The sequence below is a fragment of the Sarcophilus harrisii genome, chromosome 2 (assembly GCF_902635505.1).
Source record: "Sarcophilus harrisii chromosome 2, mSarHar1.11, whole genome shotgun sequence".
NCBI lineage: Eukaryota > Metazoa > Chordata > Mammalia > Dasyuromorphia > Dasyuridae > Sarcophilus > Sarcophilus harrisii.
Genome location: NC_045427.1, coordinates 654,198,945 through 654,213,534, shown reverse-complemented (window position 1 = coordinate 654,213,534; position 14,590 = coordinate 654,198,945). Strand labels below are relative to the sequence as shown.

The 14,590-nt window shown below is 47.7% G+C and overlaps 1 protein-coding gene across 3 annotated transcripts in view; it reads left to right on the top strand.

Moving 5' to 3' along the window:
• The window catches only part of C2H10orf90 (chromosome 2 C10orf90 homolog), a 250,462-nt gene that overhangs the window by 148,455 nt on the left and 87,417 nt on the right, over positions 1–14,590 (top strand). For all 3 annotated transcript variants that reach the window (XM_031957017.1, XM_031957018.1, XM_031957019.1), the window contains one exon: positions 11,514–12,624. In XM_031957017.1, coding sequence (XP_031812877.1) covers positions 11,514–12,624 — 1,111 coding nt within the window. The remainder of the gene's footprint in view (positions 1–11,513; positions 12,625–14,590) is intronic.

Here is a 14,590-nt window from a genome sequence, read left to right as displayed (position 1 = left end):
TTGGACTGAGAATACCTCTAATAAAACTATACAGGGTTTTTCAAAACCATAAGAAAACAACTCCAACATTCGAATAAAACCCAAACCGTAACAGTTCACAAAACATTGATTTCCTTTTTATAGATGGATATTGTCCTCCAGCTTTTGCTGTGTTAGGGGAAAGTGAAGTTGAAAGAATAGCCTAAATGCAAAGGTTTCATAAGGATTCATAGCTTTAAACGTCAGACATTTCCTTCAAATATTGATTCAGATTGAACTGAGGGTCAATTGATTGACTTAGGCCCCAGATGGGCCCTGTTTCAATTTGTATTTAATAAAATGTGAACTTTTCTTAATAAATACTGGCTCCTTTAATGTCCTGGATGAAAGATGGCCATTCCAGCCCCTAAGCTTTCCTTATTGGCCACCGGAGCCATCTTGATGAACGTGTCTCGGGGAGACCTTAGCAAGTAATAAAAGAATGTGAGATCATTCATAATTTATTCCAGGAGAGCACAGTCAAGGACACTTGAAATACCAGGGAGGGGGAGTTAAAGGAGTCTTGAACCCGATTTGGAATCCTGGCACACAGCATAAACTGTATTAGAGCAAAAAACCAACCATCTGGACTCTTGGCCAGGAATAGAGTACATCTAACAAGGGCCAATTAAAAACCAAACCAAACCAAACCATCTTGGCCTGGAGGCCTGAGAAGCTGATCAGAAAGCTCTGAACTGAGAGAGGATCCAGAAAGGAGAAAATTGTAAATCTTTCAAATCCCGTACCCCAGAGAGCAGCAAACAGAACATACAAACAATGGGAGAGTCAGTAATGCAAAAAACGATCTTCCACAAGACAAGGGCCAACAGTAAAGCTCATGGACTCCGATGTCTAGACAGAAACGTGCAGCATATGGATAACAAGCAGGAAACAGCGGGGCTCTGGGAGGAAGGAGCTGCATTTGACCCCTTAGGTATTGCTGAGACATGTGGGATAAGAGAATGGCTGGAAGGTGACTCAGGAGAGATGTGCCTTACCCCAAAGGAATCACATGGCTGTAGTTTAGACAGCTCTGTCTCTCTCCCACTCTTCCTCCTTTTCTCCCTCCTTTCTTCTCTCTGTCTCTGTCTCCATGTCTCTCTCTCTCTCTCTCTCTCTCTCTCTCTCTCTCTCTCTCTCTCTCTCTTTTTATGGTGATCCGTCTTTCTTCTCACCTCCCTTGATTTTCACCTCCCCATGATCACAGCCATACCTAGTGATGGTCACACATTTGAAGACTTCACGCCCCACCAGTGTTCTACTCCACATTTCCAAAACTCTGCAGTCCCTCTGACTGAAACCTTCTCCCTTTGCTCTGTACCTAGCCTTGTTTAAACCTGCTCTCTGTCCCCCTCACACCATCCCTCCCTGATTTCCTCGTTCATCATCCCTGCTCCAGCTTCACTTTTCTCCCTTTGAGGCTTTGATGCTATAAAACAAGTTCATCCTTATTCCGGCCTGTAGCCCTGGATCCCTTTTCCTTTTTCCACTTTTGACTCATCACTTTCTAAACTAAAGCCTTTGATGACCCCACTCTCTGCCTCCTTTGCTCCAGTCTACAGGCAGCTGAAGAGTACTGCTAGAAGCTGCACAAGCTGGCTGACTGGGTCCTCCACAAAGGGAATTGCAACTGGAACCGCCCCCCCCCCCCCCCCCCCCCCCCCCCCCCCCCCCCCCCGCTGTAGGGCAATCCTTTTATTTTTAGTTAATTGACTGCTTATAACTCACTCCCTAGCCTCTGCAGTCTAGGCTGTGAACCCATTTTCTCTTCCCTCTTCCTCTCAGCAGAGCATGACTTTGGGAACAGTACAGAGCCCCCTTTGTCCCCATTGATCTCCTGCCCTAATCCCACCTACCCGTTTCTCCTCAAGATCTCCCCTCTCTGGCAATATACCTTAATGACCCCTGAACATCAGTTCTGTCCCTGTGTCCTAAGGACCCCCAAGTATTCAATACACTTTGCTGCTCAACTCTCCCATACGTGCTATGTTCCCCCGTTAGAATGTAAGCTCTTTGAAGCCAGGGACCACCTTCATTTTTGAATTAATTTTATTTTCACTGCTCCACCCAATGACTGCCATCTACTAAGTACTTAATGAGCACTTAGTGAGTTGTCTTTTTATTTCCATGCTACACTGGAAAAATTGAGATTATCATGAGTGAACTTCCTCTTTTTCCAAATTCAATATAACACAGATTGGCTCAACACCAAGATCCACATTCTAATTGTCTATCAGTCCCTCCCCTGAAGGAGGGGTGACCTTTTTCCTAAGCAAGGCAGACCCCTCTGATTATGTCCCATCACCTTTCGCCTTTCACTGGGACCTTATCTTTCTTCTGTTCCCCCTCTCTCTAATGCTCACTTTCTCTTCTTTTTTCTCCTGTAGCTCCATCCAGAGATGAGCCCCTCCTAGCACAGGTGACTCCTTGGTTAGTGGAGACAGTCCAGGGCAAATCATCAAGGCCTTTGTGACCCTCCTTGCCTGAGTGGCTGCTCCTCTCAGACCAGTTACTGACTTGGCCATGATCCGCTTGAGCCTGGCAAGTCACCTGAGCCACGGGGTTGGATGCAATGCCTTTTGAGGTCCCTTTGGGCTAAATTCAGTGTCCTGTGACCCTATGAGTATCCAGGTACCACCTCACACTGCAACAATGCAATGAAGGAAGCTTTTCACAAAGTCTTTCCCACAGCAAAATGCTGCTGCTCATTCCACTTGGCCTTGATGAGTCACTTAGTCAATAAACATTTATTAAGCACTTGCTATGTACCAGGAACAGTTCTAAATACTGGAGATCCAATAAAAATGGCAAAAAACAAAACAAAACAAAAAAAAAAACCAGTCCCTGATCTCAAGGAACTTGTAGTCTAATAAGACAAAAAGCTAACAAAAATGTATAAACAAGATATGAGGTAATTAGAAAATTAGGAAATTATAAACTGGAATGGGAAGGGTCAAGTTTATAGTTTATGTGAAGGGAACCGAGCCCAGTAAGGTCATTTGTGAAGGTTCCAAGGGCCAAACCGAGGAGCTGGTCTTGCAGCTTGGGGCAGTAGGAAGCCCTTGAAGGTCCTTGAGCCAAGGAATGATCTGGTCAGTTGTGATCTCCAGGAAGATGAGGCTGGCAGCTGTGTAGAGATCAGTATAAGAAGGGGGAGTTGTTGCTGTGTAGGGGGAGTTGGACCTTTTTTAATCCTCTTATCCTGCATCTGTTGATTCCCTGTTTCAATTTATGAAATTGTGTCCTTCCTCAGAAGTGCCTGAGGATATAGTATAAAGTTAAGAACGTTCAATAAAATACATAAAAGCTATTACTAGCTGGACAAGATCATGTTTGAAACGCCTTAAAAAGGTCAATATTTTAACGAAGCTTCTAAGAAAAAGGAAATGTAAGATGCTGGGTCTGACAGAAGTTCAGTTCGACTACAGAGCTCTCGGCAAACCCCGAGGGCCGAGCAAGGGATGGAGCCAGAGCCATCCAGATCCCTCTTCCCTAAAAGCAATAGCTTTGCCGCCATTTTTTTTTTTGCCCCAGCTCAGGAATTCAAATTCTGTCATTTCCCAAAGAAAGCTTAGTTAAGCAAATTTTAAAGGGCAGGAACTCTTGGCCCTCCTCCAAGGACAGGCTGCTCAGGGGTGATCCTGGGTCTTCAACGCTGGGCCAAGGAGGGGAGCACAAGCAAAGAAGGCCCTGCCTCTGATGTCCAGCTTGGCTCAGCTCCAGAATGGCCACCAGAGGCTGAGGATGGAGCCACAGAGATTCTCAATCCATTCTTCAGTCTTGAATCTAAACAACTGATAAAAGAGTAGCATCCATCCATCGGCCCCTGCTGAATCCATCTGCGTTTCCTTCCAAGTACTGTGGGCTCTCCCTTAAATTCACTTCATGGAATCATAGGCTTGATGCTGGAAGAAAACTTAGAGGCAATCAAGAACATTGTACAGTGATTTGCTGAGGGCCCAGTTTGAGCTCACGACTTTCAAACTACAAGTCTTATGCTCTCTGTATTCTGTCAAATTTGGGGGAATACACAGTGTTTTGAAATTTTCTCTCTAGTCATCTTCCCACTATTTCCTATTCCATTACTTTGTCTTCTCTGGAAATATTAATCAAATCAACAGTACTGTTCCCAAAAAGGAAATGACATTTCTGCCCCATGCTCAATTGCTACAGACATTTTTGCACATGTGGGTCCTTTTTCCTCTTGTATGATCTCTTTGGGATACAGACCCAGTAGTGTCACTGCTGGATTAGAAAGTATGCATGATTTTATAACCCTTTGAACATAGTTCCAGATTGCTCTCCAGAATGGTTAGATCAGTTCACAACTCCACCAACAATGTATCAGTGTCCCCTCCACTCCCCTCTAAGATTTATCATTATTTTTTCCCATCATCTTAGCCAATCTGAGAGGTGTATAGGGGTACCTCAGAGTTGTCTTAATATGCACTTCTCTGATCAATAGTGATTTAGAGTACTTTTTATATGACTAGAAATGGCTTTAATTTCTTCATCTAAAAGTTATCAGTTCATATCCTTTGACCATTCATCAATTAATGACAATACTTTGCCTTTTAAATCAATAATTGATGAATCCATGAACTCAATGATCGTCTCTATGTCAGTGATTCTTAGATCTACTTGTCCATATGCTCCAATCTAGCATTTCTAACTGACCATTGACCATCTCAAATTGGATGCCCCATAGATGTGTTAAATGTATCATGAACTCAATCACTCTTCCCACACCCAAATAAAATCCTGCTCTATTCTGCTGTTTGCTGTTGCTGAATTTGCTGAATGCTGTTGAGGGAATTGTTATCTTCCCAGTTGTTCAGGCTCAAAATCTAGGTATCATCCAGTACTTCTCATCCCTGATATCCAAGTTCTGACAATTCTACATTTATAACATCTCTTAAATACGTCCCCTTCTTTTGTCTGACGCTGCTGCTACATTGGTACAGCCCCTCATCATGTCATGGCTGGGCTAATTGCGGTAGTCTTCCAGATGATCTTCCTCAAGTGTCTGCCAACGCAGGCTATCTACCACTCAGCTGTCAATCTAATCTCCTTAAAGTACAGATCTGACACATCATCTCATCTATTCAATAAACTCCAGTGTCTCCCTATTGCCTCCAATACCAAATAGGAAATTCTTTGTTTGACTTTGAAAGCTCATCATGATCTGATGTTCTTTACCTTGCCAGTCTTCTTACAAGTTACTCCACTTTCTGTATTCTGCCTTGAGTGACATTGGACCCAAGTCCTCCATTTTCCAACTCTGGGCATTTTCTCTGGCTGTCCTGGAACATCTCCTCCCACTTCATCTCTTCTTCTCTGGTTTCCTTTGATACCCAACCAAAACTCCCTATGAAACTGTGAACTCCTTGAGGGCAGGGTCTGTCCTGTGTCTTTCTTTGTATCTCCATCACACTCAGCACAGTGACCTCCATGTGGCAAGCCCTTGATAAAAGATCGTTGACTTGATTACACAGATGATTTTTTGGTGGGTTTATTTGGGGCCCACACCTTTACTGAATTTATTATTTATTTTTTCAGTTAGTTTTTCTGCTGATTCTCTTGTATTTTCTAAGTAAACCATAATGTCATTAGCAAACAGAACTAGTTCTCTCTCCTCTTTGCCCTGAGTCTTCTCGTATGACCTAGTCTTAAATTCTCTCAAGTTCAGGTCACATTTGGCAAAAGTCCTCATGATGTAGTCAGCACATAGTTCTGTTAGGAAATACATGAAGCAGCTCATGGGCAGATGAGTGGATATATACTGTCCCTTAGATCTAGTAATTTCTCCACCCAAGAGGCACAGAAAGGGCCTTCTCTAGCTCGGCTTCTAAGTTAACGCCTAGGTATTATAAGAATTAGAAGGAGGTTCCCGCTGCTTTTGCCTCTGAAGAATTACACATATACTTGTGACAAAGTCTTTCGGGTCCCTAGATCAGCATTAATTACCATTCAGGTCAGCAGCACCACTATTTACCACAATCTTCATCTTGAAATGTTGAAAGGTTGTTTTTGCTCGTTCCCAGAGGGCAGAACTAGGAACAGTGGGGAAGAATGGACAGATTTATAACACCAAGAGCCATTCATTGTCTAATGGATAATTGGTCAAAGTAAATGAACCATTTTTAAAGGATTTCCTATTATAAATGACCATATTAAAGCGCCCAAAGTTAATATTAATAATAAAAATGCAAATTAAAACCTCCAGGGACTCACCTTGTGCTGTGTAGACCAGCAAAGGTGACAAAGGTAGTAAAGGCAATGTTGGAGGGACTACAGGAAGACTAACATGTTGTTGCACTATTGGTGAAACTATGAAGAGAAATCCAACCATTTTGGATTTCAGTTTGGAATCATGGGGGGGAGGGGAGTGACTACATTTTCTATATCCTTTGGCCCAGAAAATGGAGTATTGTGAATGTTTGCTTCAAGGAAGTCAAGGAAGAAACAAAGTCCTAACATCCTAGAGGAGTTATAGTAAAAACTGGAAAGTGTCCATTGACTGAGGAATGACTGAAAAGCTATGATAAATCAATTCATAGAGTGTTGTGGAATAACTGTGAAGACCAAGTTAGCATCTGGATACCTTAGAATCAGCTGGAATCAAGATAAGCAAAAGTCCTTGGTCTTTATTCTTGGTCTTTAGAAATAGGAGTGAATTGGATGGACGCAGAATCCCCAAGACCTTTCCTCTTCGTCTCCTGCCCAGAAGTGACTCTGGCTAGTCTTACTCCACCCCTAGTCCCTCCTAGTATACATCAATTATCAAGCCAGCACAGAATAATGGGAAAGGCCATTTTCCAAGCATATGCCCATATTGTCCAATCGGTAATTAGCCTTAAGTGCTTGGTTGTCCAACCTCAGTGCATCGACTTGAGAGTTTCAGCCCTTTACAATAAGCAATAAAAACAAGAAGTCAGCTAAATATGGGGAGATGGGGATGAATTGCTGCAAAATGAATGAACTAGAACCTGTGCCATCAAAGCAGTGACTAGAATGCAAAGTTACTAAAGAGGAAGCTAAACTCTGAAAAGCCATTGGAACCTCTAGAAAAGAGATGACAAAATGTGTCCTGCAGCATTTGAGACAGGGTGGGCTTCTAAGCAGGGCAGAAGATCATATCCATGTTAATGTGGGGTCTTTGGGCCAGATGCTTTTGTTTGATGGTCTTTTGGTGTCCTAAGGAAAGGCTGAGTCCATAGGTTGGGAGCTATAGGAAACTTGTAATGATGCCAAGGGAAAGGCGTCCCTAAGCCCCCCCCCCCCTTTAAGTACCATGGACAGAGGTTGTAATGAGCAAATCTTGGTCCCGAAACAGTGGGAGCTGTCCAAAATGGGATGGTTGTTAGCAAGTTCAGTGAGTACACAGGGTCTGGAGGTCATCAAGCAGAGATTCGTTCTAGACCAGCCCTTGTCAGAAAGGTTTGGGGGTTAGTGCTTAGATAGGGGTTGGAGTCTGTGGCTTGAGTTCTCACTCCATCAGACAGTTTGTGTCTTGTTCTGCAAACCCCGGGGGACCCATGGGTATACAGAAGAATTGTCTTGATGTAAGACCTTTCATGTAATGGGAGCCATCCAAGGTGCCTCAAATTGGGATGAATCCCCTTCACTGGCAGTCTCCAAGAGGAGGCTGAATGATGACCACTCACTGGGTCAATGTAGCAGAGTGGCTTCTTGTTTAAGTATAAAAGGCCTGGCTGCAGAGATTCTGACTTGGTGACGTGGAGGAAAGAGGCGGCCTGGTCCTGTTGTGGGAGTTGGGAAATTCAATGGCCCTTGAAAGAAAAACACAGGAATGTAAGAATGTAATGAAAATTTGGGTTCAAATCCAGACTCAGACCTCCTCCTAGCTGTGTGACCCTGGGCAAGTCACTTCTTATAATCTTAGTTTCCTCATTTGTAAAATGGGGAGGGAGAGTAATAATAGCTCATATCTCTCAAATGTAAAGTGCTTTGCAAATCTTAAAATGCTACACAAATACTCAAAATTATTCATTATTATACCAAATGGACAAGACAAAGGCCACGCAATAGTAAGAGAAATCATGGAAGAGCTCCAAGATTTTTTGGTAGCACCTAGAATTTGGAGGATTCGTAGACTGACACAGACAAGAACTATGAGATTAGTGTACGCCGTCACTATCTACCCTGAGAGAAGGAGGAGATCATTTACAGATGAGATCACGTTCGGCCTTTTGTTTGTTTTTCATAGTCATCCCTCTCTTTGCTCTTGTTCCCATGACTTTCTTCCCTCTCACCACCGCCTCCCTTTCCTCCTCCTCACTTCCTTTTCCCAAGAAATATTTTCTCAAAGTCTTTGTTCATGTCCTCTCTACTGTGTATTATTACTGCCCTTGACTTTAAACGACAAATCCCTCCACCTGGTGCCTCTGCCAGGTGGAATGGGCACGGGCACGGAGGTCCCAAGCTACCTTGGCAGAAGTCGGGTCTTCGTGGTGTTAGGCACACCAGACCAACATGGCAACGCCAGGGCAGAGCTGGCTCGTGAGGATTTCTGGGGAGTCGGGTCTTGGGATCCCAAACCCTCCAGGGTTTGGAAGGGGCTTCTAGAGCAACTCCTTCAGTTTATTCTTGAGAATCAAGTCCAAGGAAGCTAACATTTATGCCCATTGTCAGGTAGGTGGGAAGAGTAGGACGAGCGGCCCTTTGGGAGTCATCTGATACAATCTCAGCATTCTTTTCACTTCATCAGCTCCCTTCTTTTTGTGATTACAGAAGTGATGATGGATGATACCAGCCTGAGGCCCACGGGGAGAGGATTGAAAGGGGATAAAATCTTCAACATCTCAGCCCTTAGTAGAACCGACTTGGGGAGGTAGCTTAGAACCTCATCAGCTCGTAAAGCTTCAGAAATGTCTTGCCCTTAAGGGTCTGCTTCCTTCCCACCCCATTCTCCAAAAGCCAGAATGGTTTCGTAGGAGGAGGATTTGTGGTCAAAGATTTTAGGTTTGAACCCTAGCCTTGTTCTTACTCCCTGGATGTGACTTTGAATGATTCTTTTATTCTCTTAAGAGTCTCAATTTTCTCCTCTGCCAAAAAGGTAGTTGATCTAGATGACCTTTGAGCTCCTTCTGGCTGGGAATCTATGAGCTTATGATCTTTTCATAGCAGAAATAAACACTTATTGAGCACCTGTTGTATACAGAGGGACTGTGCTAGGCATTGGGAGGGACAAAAAATGTAGAGAAAGCATGTGTCCCTCTTCCATGGATCTGTAGTTCACCATCTTGTGGGAGTAAATAATACAAGATCACATGGGGAGGGGACATAATAGAATAACGGAAGGTACCCTGAACCTGGAATTAGCAAGATCAGAGTTCAAATTTGGTCTCTGGCCAGTATGACACATGGAACCCCTGGTGTAGCTATGAATTTAGCCTCAGGTTCCTCCTGGAAGATGGAAATACTAATAACACTTCAGAGTCACTTGAGATGATTCTGGTTGGTCACAGAAGCCAGAACTACCAGTGAAGGATAGAAATTGTAAACAGGCAAGTTTGGATTTGATGTCAGGACAACAGGAGTCCCCCAGTCTATCACTGGGTTACATCACTGACACTAGTGTGGGGGGTGCTGAGAGGAGTGATAATGGTCCCGGGTCCGAGGCAGCCAAGGGCAGAGTGGGCACACCTTGCGCCTAGAGTCGGGAATTTGGCCGTGGCTGTCGTGGAAGAGGAGGAGTCATTTTTCAGTTGTGTCCAACTCTTTTTAACCCCATTTAGACTTTTCTTGGCAGAAATACTGGAACGGTCTCCATATCCTTCTCCTGATCATTTTACAGATGAGGAAACTGAGACAGAGCCCAGAGTCACAGTTAGGAAGTGGTCTGAGGCAAGATTTGAACTCGGGAACATGATTCTTCCTGCCTCCAGGCCCAGCATTTCATTCACTGCAGGGAGACCAGAGTTGAAATCTGACCTCAGACACTTTTTAGCTGTGTGACTCTGGGCTCTGTCTGCCTCAGTTTCCCCAACTGCATATCTAAATAATACTTATGTCCCAGGGGTGGTCATGAGGATTAAATGAAATAATCTATTTGCAGGGCTTTATAAATCTCACCATTCTTATTATCATTAGATTATTCAGAGATTTTGAGCCTTGGTCCTCTCCTTCCCAATCCACCCTCTTTCCCTTTCTCCTGGCTTTTGGAACCACATCACCATATGAGCTCCCTACAACCTCCTTTTAGGTGACCTTCTCCTCCTCCTCCTCCTCTCCTCCTCTTCTTCCTCCTCCTCTTCCTCCTCCTTTTCCTCCTACCTGTGCTGTCTCTGATATATTCCTCCCCCTCTGGTTTGGGCTGGTTCCACCTGCCACCCAGCAGTCACTTCTCCCAGCTTCCTTGGCTGGAGCATCTCTGTGCTCCGTGGGTGGCCAATGAATTCAGCCCCACACACCTGGCCCTGAATATTTACATCTGGAGCTTTACAAGAAAATAATGGAAGGAAGCGAGCGTGGGGCTCGGCCTGCCAGGAGGGCGGTGGGGGCCGGTGCTTCCAGGCCCCGCCACGCTGCTTTCTGAACAAACAGAAGGAACAAGTCTCCACAAGGAGGCCCGGGTGCTGTCCCCTCAGTCCAGGCTGGGTGAGGCCCTCGGGGGAGTGATCCCCACACAGCCTCAGAGCTTCACCGCACCCCGAGCCCAGCACATCCCCTCTGGGATTAAAAGTGCAATCTACGTCATCTCAATCCCTAAAGTGGATAGGCCCCAGTTCCCCCTCCAGCACCCGCTCATCCTGAGCCCCCCGTATTCCTCTCCTCGGAGCAAACCGTCCATCATCTGCCTGTGAGAGGCTGCAATTGTTGAGGTCAGGACAAATTAGGCTCGGCTGCTGTCAGTCACTCTGCTCCGGCCTGGCCGGAGTCTCAGGGGCCAGAGATGCTGAGATGTGGGATCCGGCTGGCAAGTGAGACCGGAAGTCTAGAGAGCTCCTCGTGTTGGTGGAGGGAGGGGTTCACATGGGGAGGAGGGTGGAGGTTTTCTCCATCACCGGGCAGACCCGTCCATCTGGGCAGGAGAGCTGAGCTGACCCCCCCTCCCCACACACACCCAGGATCCCCATCTGCCCCATCACCCCCATCTGCCCCATCACCCCCTCCTCCCCCTGCTTTCTGGCAGAATCACAGGCTCTGCACCCTGGGGTGGCGATGGGCTGGGGGCTGGGGGGGGGGGGTTTGGATTTTGACAATGGCACTGACATGGATGTCATTAAAAGAACCCAAGCCCACTGAGGAAGTCAGTCAATGTCTCAGGTTTATGCTTGAGGAATCCTGGATTTCAATCCCCCCTCTTCCCCCCATTTGGGAGAGGCTTTCGGGCCTAGGGTACAGCTGGCAGGAAGCGGGGCAGGAAGTTTGAGCTGGAACAACTGGGCCTCCTGCCAGCCTAACAAGGGAGCCCGGGCACGGTTCCGGTGAAGGGCTGAATCCTAATCCGGGTCTCTTGTCGTTTGCAGGAGACCAGGATGATTTCGTCCCTCCTCATCTCCCAGCTGATGGACGAGCGGAGACTGCAGAAGGCGGCCCCGGCCTTGCCGGGCCAGGGCCTGATGCTTCAGCCTGCAGTTGGTGCCCCGGGCCAGCCTCTGGCTCCCGGGGACCAGGCCTTCTCCTTGCTTCCCGGCAGAATGGGGATCAGGACTTCCTCCGGGGAGGCCGGCTTGGGAGCCAGGCTCTTTGTCCAGGAGGGGAGCCGGGATCTCCCCCCAAGAAGAGGGTTTTCCTCCATCACCATCACAGCCAGACAAGTCGTCCCCGGGGCCGCCCCACTGCGGTGGGGCTCCGCTGTCGACCCCCCCTGCTCCAAGTGCGGGGCCAAGGACCGACGCGTGGACAAAGCGGCTCCGGCCAAGGGGCGGGATCCCCCACCCAAGCTCCCAAATGCGCCCGAGGGCTCCGCCAACAGCCCGGCGGCCCCGTTCCGGGCCCCAGAACCTCGCGGGCCGTCGGGGCAAGGCAGTCCGTGCTGGGTTTTGAACCCTGAAAATAAAGAGAACGCCATGATCCCCCCGGCCCTTCCGAGCCACGGGGAGAAGGTCCCCCTTGTGTTCAGCTCCTGCGTTCACCTGCGGGTGTCTCAGCCCGGGGCAAACACCGTCCGTTACTTAGACAGGTCTCTTTCCGTGCCCCTCGGGCCGCCTCCCGTCCCCGGCTCCAGAGTGCACAGATCTGTCCTGTCCCTCAGCCTCGGCTGCAGTTCTCACCGACTGACAGCAGATGGAGCAGATCGCATGGCTAATGCCGGCCAGGAGGCCGAGGCAGCCGGTCCTCTGAGCCCCAGGCCCGCCAAGCCAGGGCAGGCCAGGGCCCCGGCAGCCTGGGAGCCCAACTGCAAAGGCTCCCGCCTCCGGGAGAGCCCGCCCGGGCCCAGAGTCCCTGCGGGGAGCCACCCGTGCCCTTGGGGCGGCACGCCCACCCCGGGAAACCCAGCGCTGCTACCGGACTCTGGCAAGGGAACCGATCCCTCAGCCGTGGGGAAGGGGCGAGGAGACGGCACCGCCTTGTACCACACGGTCAGCCACCCCAACAAGCTGGCCATCCACATCCCGGGCTGGAGCTACACCGCAGGTGAGTGCTCCCCCCCCCCCAGGTGAGTGCTTCCCCCCAGGTGAGTGCTCCCCCCCCAGGTGAGTGCTCCCCCCCAGGTGAGTGCTCCCCCCAGGTGAGTGTTCCCCCCCCCAGGTGAGTGCTCCCCCCAGGTGAGTGTTCCCCCCCCCAGGTGAGTGCTCCCCCATCCCCTCCAAGCCCACCTTTGGAACAGGGAGGGCCCCTCAGAGCACACATATGAGTCCTTATTAATCAAAAAGAAACGTTGGCACCGGAGGCTGGGGTCTAGCGCCAGAGGCTGGGGTCTAGCACGGGAGGCTGGAGTCTAGCGCATCCCATGGTTTTCATATCAGAACATCAGTCTGGGATGTCCCCTGTGGGGCCGGAACATAGACTGGATACAGAGTATCTCGGGGCTGACACGAGATCAGGCGCGTGTGGGAAAGGTCACGCTCAGTCTGCCGTCCAGATGTCGGGTGCGGGGAGAGCACATCTGTCTGCGGAAGGAGCGAAGGGGGGTCTGCAGAGGCGATTCTTTCCCTCAGCTGGCCGATCATGGGGGCCAGATGTGGAAGCCAAGGCCCCAATACCGTGATTGATGATTTTCTAAAAAGAAATCATTGATTGCAAGTTTCCTTGCTCCCATATCAGGTCCTGGGGTGGGGGAAAGTCCCGATTCCCCCAATGATGCAGGCCCATAGCAGTCCCTGGCAGGGGCACAGGAGGAAGGAGCTTGGAATTGGCAAAGGGCTGGTCATTTCTCCCCAACCCGATTATGCTGGAGTAGTTCCTTCCAAGGAGGTGAGCCCCCAGTGACGACAAGAAGAGGCCGTGGGGCAGAGTCCTCCTACTGACCCTGGGCTGTAAGACCCTCTGTGTCCCGGCTTCCTCATCTATAAAATGAGGGTGAACTCACTCCCTTCTAAAATCCTTCTAATTTTAAGTTTAAGACCCTATGACTTTTTTTTCCAGGCACAGTCACTGGAGAATATTTTCTTCAGGCAGAGAAGGGTTGGCTATGCCCTGAGGGAAGATGGGCTGTACAGGGCACAGATTCTTGGGTAACTGATAGAAAATTGTCCTTTGCAAACTTTAAAGTGTGATGGGGAAAAATGGTCACTGCCAGGGCTGCTACAGTAATCATCTTCTGGAAATAACGAGCATAAATCTCTTTTTGTCCAGGAGGGGAAGAGGTCTACCTGCCGTATGGGGGGAGCTCCCTTTATGGGGGAATGGAGAATTGTGCAGCCTTCTGGGGCTTCCCTGCCCTTCTCTTGGCTGAGCTTGGCTTTGGGACTCACCTGGGGCTCCTCTTTCTGAAGCCATGCTGGCTCTGCCCAGGGGCCATGGCCTGCCCGAGCTCTTTTCATAGCCTTGAAGGGCTAGAGCAGAGACTCACCTGGCTTGCTTCCCATCTGTAAGCTTTCCTTTGGAAGCTTTGCATTTTGAGGGCCTGAAAACAAGTTACTTTGCTTCTATTTGAGAAAATTATGTAAAAATAACGGTAGTAAAATTTTTAAAGCTGCATATGCGTAATAATTTCACTGTACAACTTTTCTCCATTAAAAGCTTTATTAAGTAATAAAACTGATTGTAAAACACTTTGAAATGATAATATGCCCTAGAAATGTTTAAAAACATAATTAAGTTTGACAGGAGTATGCGTGGTGAACGCTCGGAGACATTTTATGAAGATGTAGACTGGTTTTTTCCATGGCATCCAATGCAAGGCAATGAATCCTATAGACCAACAAGAAGAGAAATGGGCTAGTTGTCAGTTTGCCAATGATGAGCCCACCTTTTCATTTTTCAAGAAATGGGACAAGCCATATATATATTACCTTGGTTATTAGAGGAGCAAGATTCCTAAAATAAATCCAGTTCATTTTTATTGCTTATTTAAGCTTTAATTCTCAATAATTTAATTCACCCAAACCAAGCTATATGATAGCAAATCGTAAACATTTGTGTTTATTATGCTTTCTGT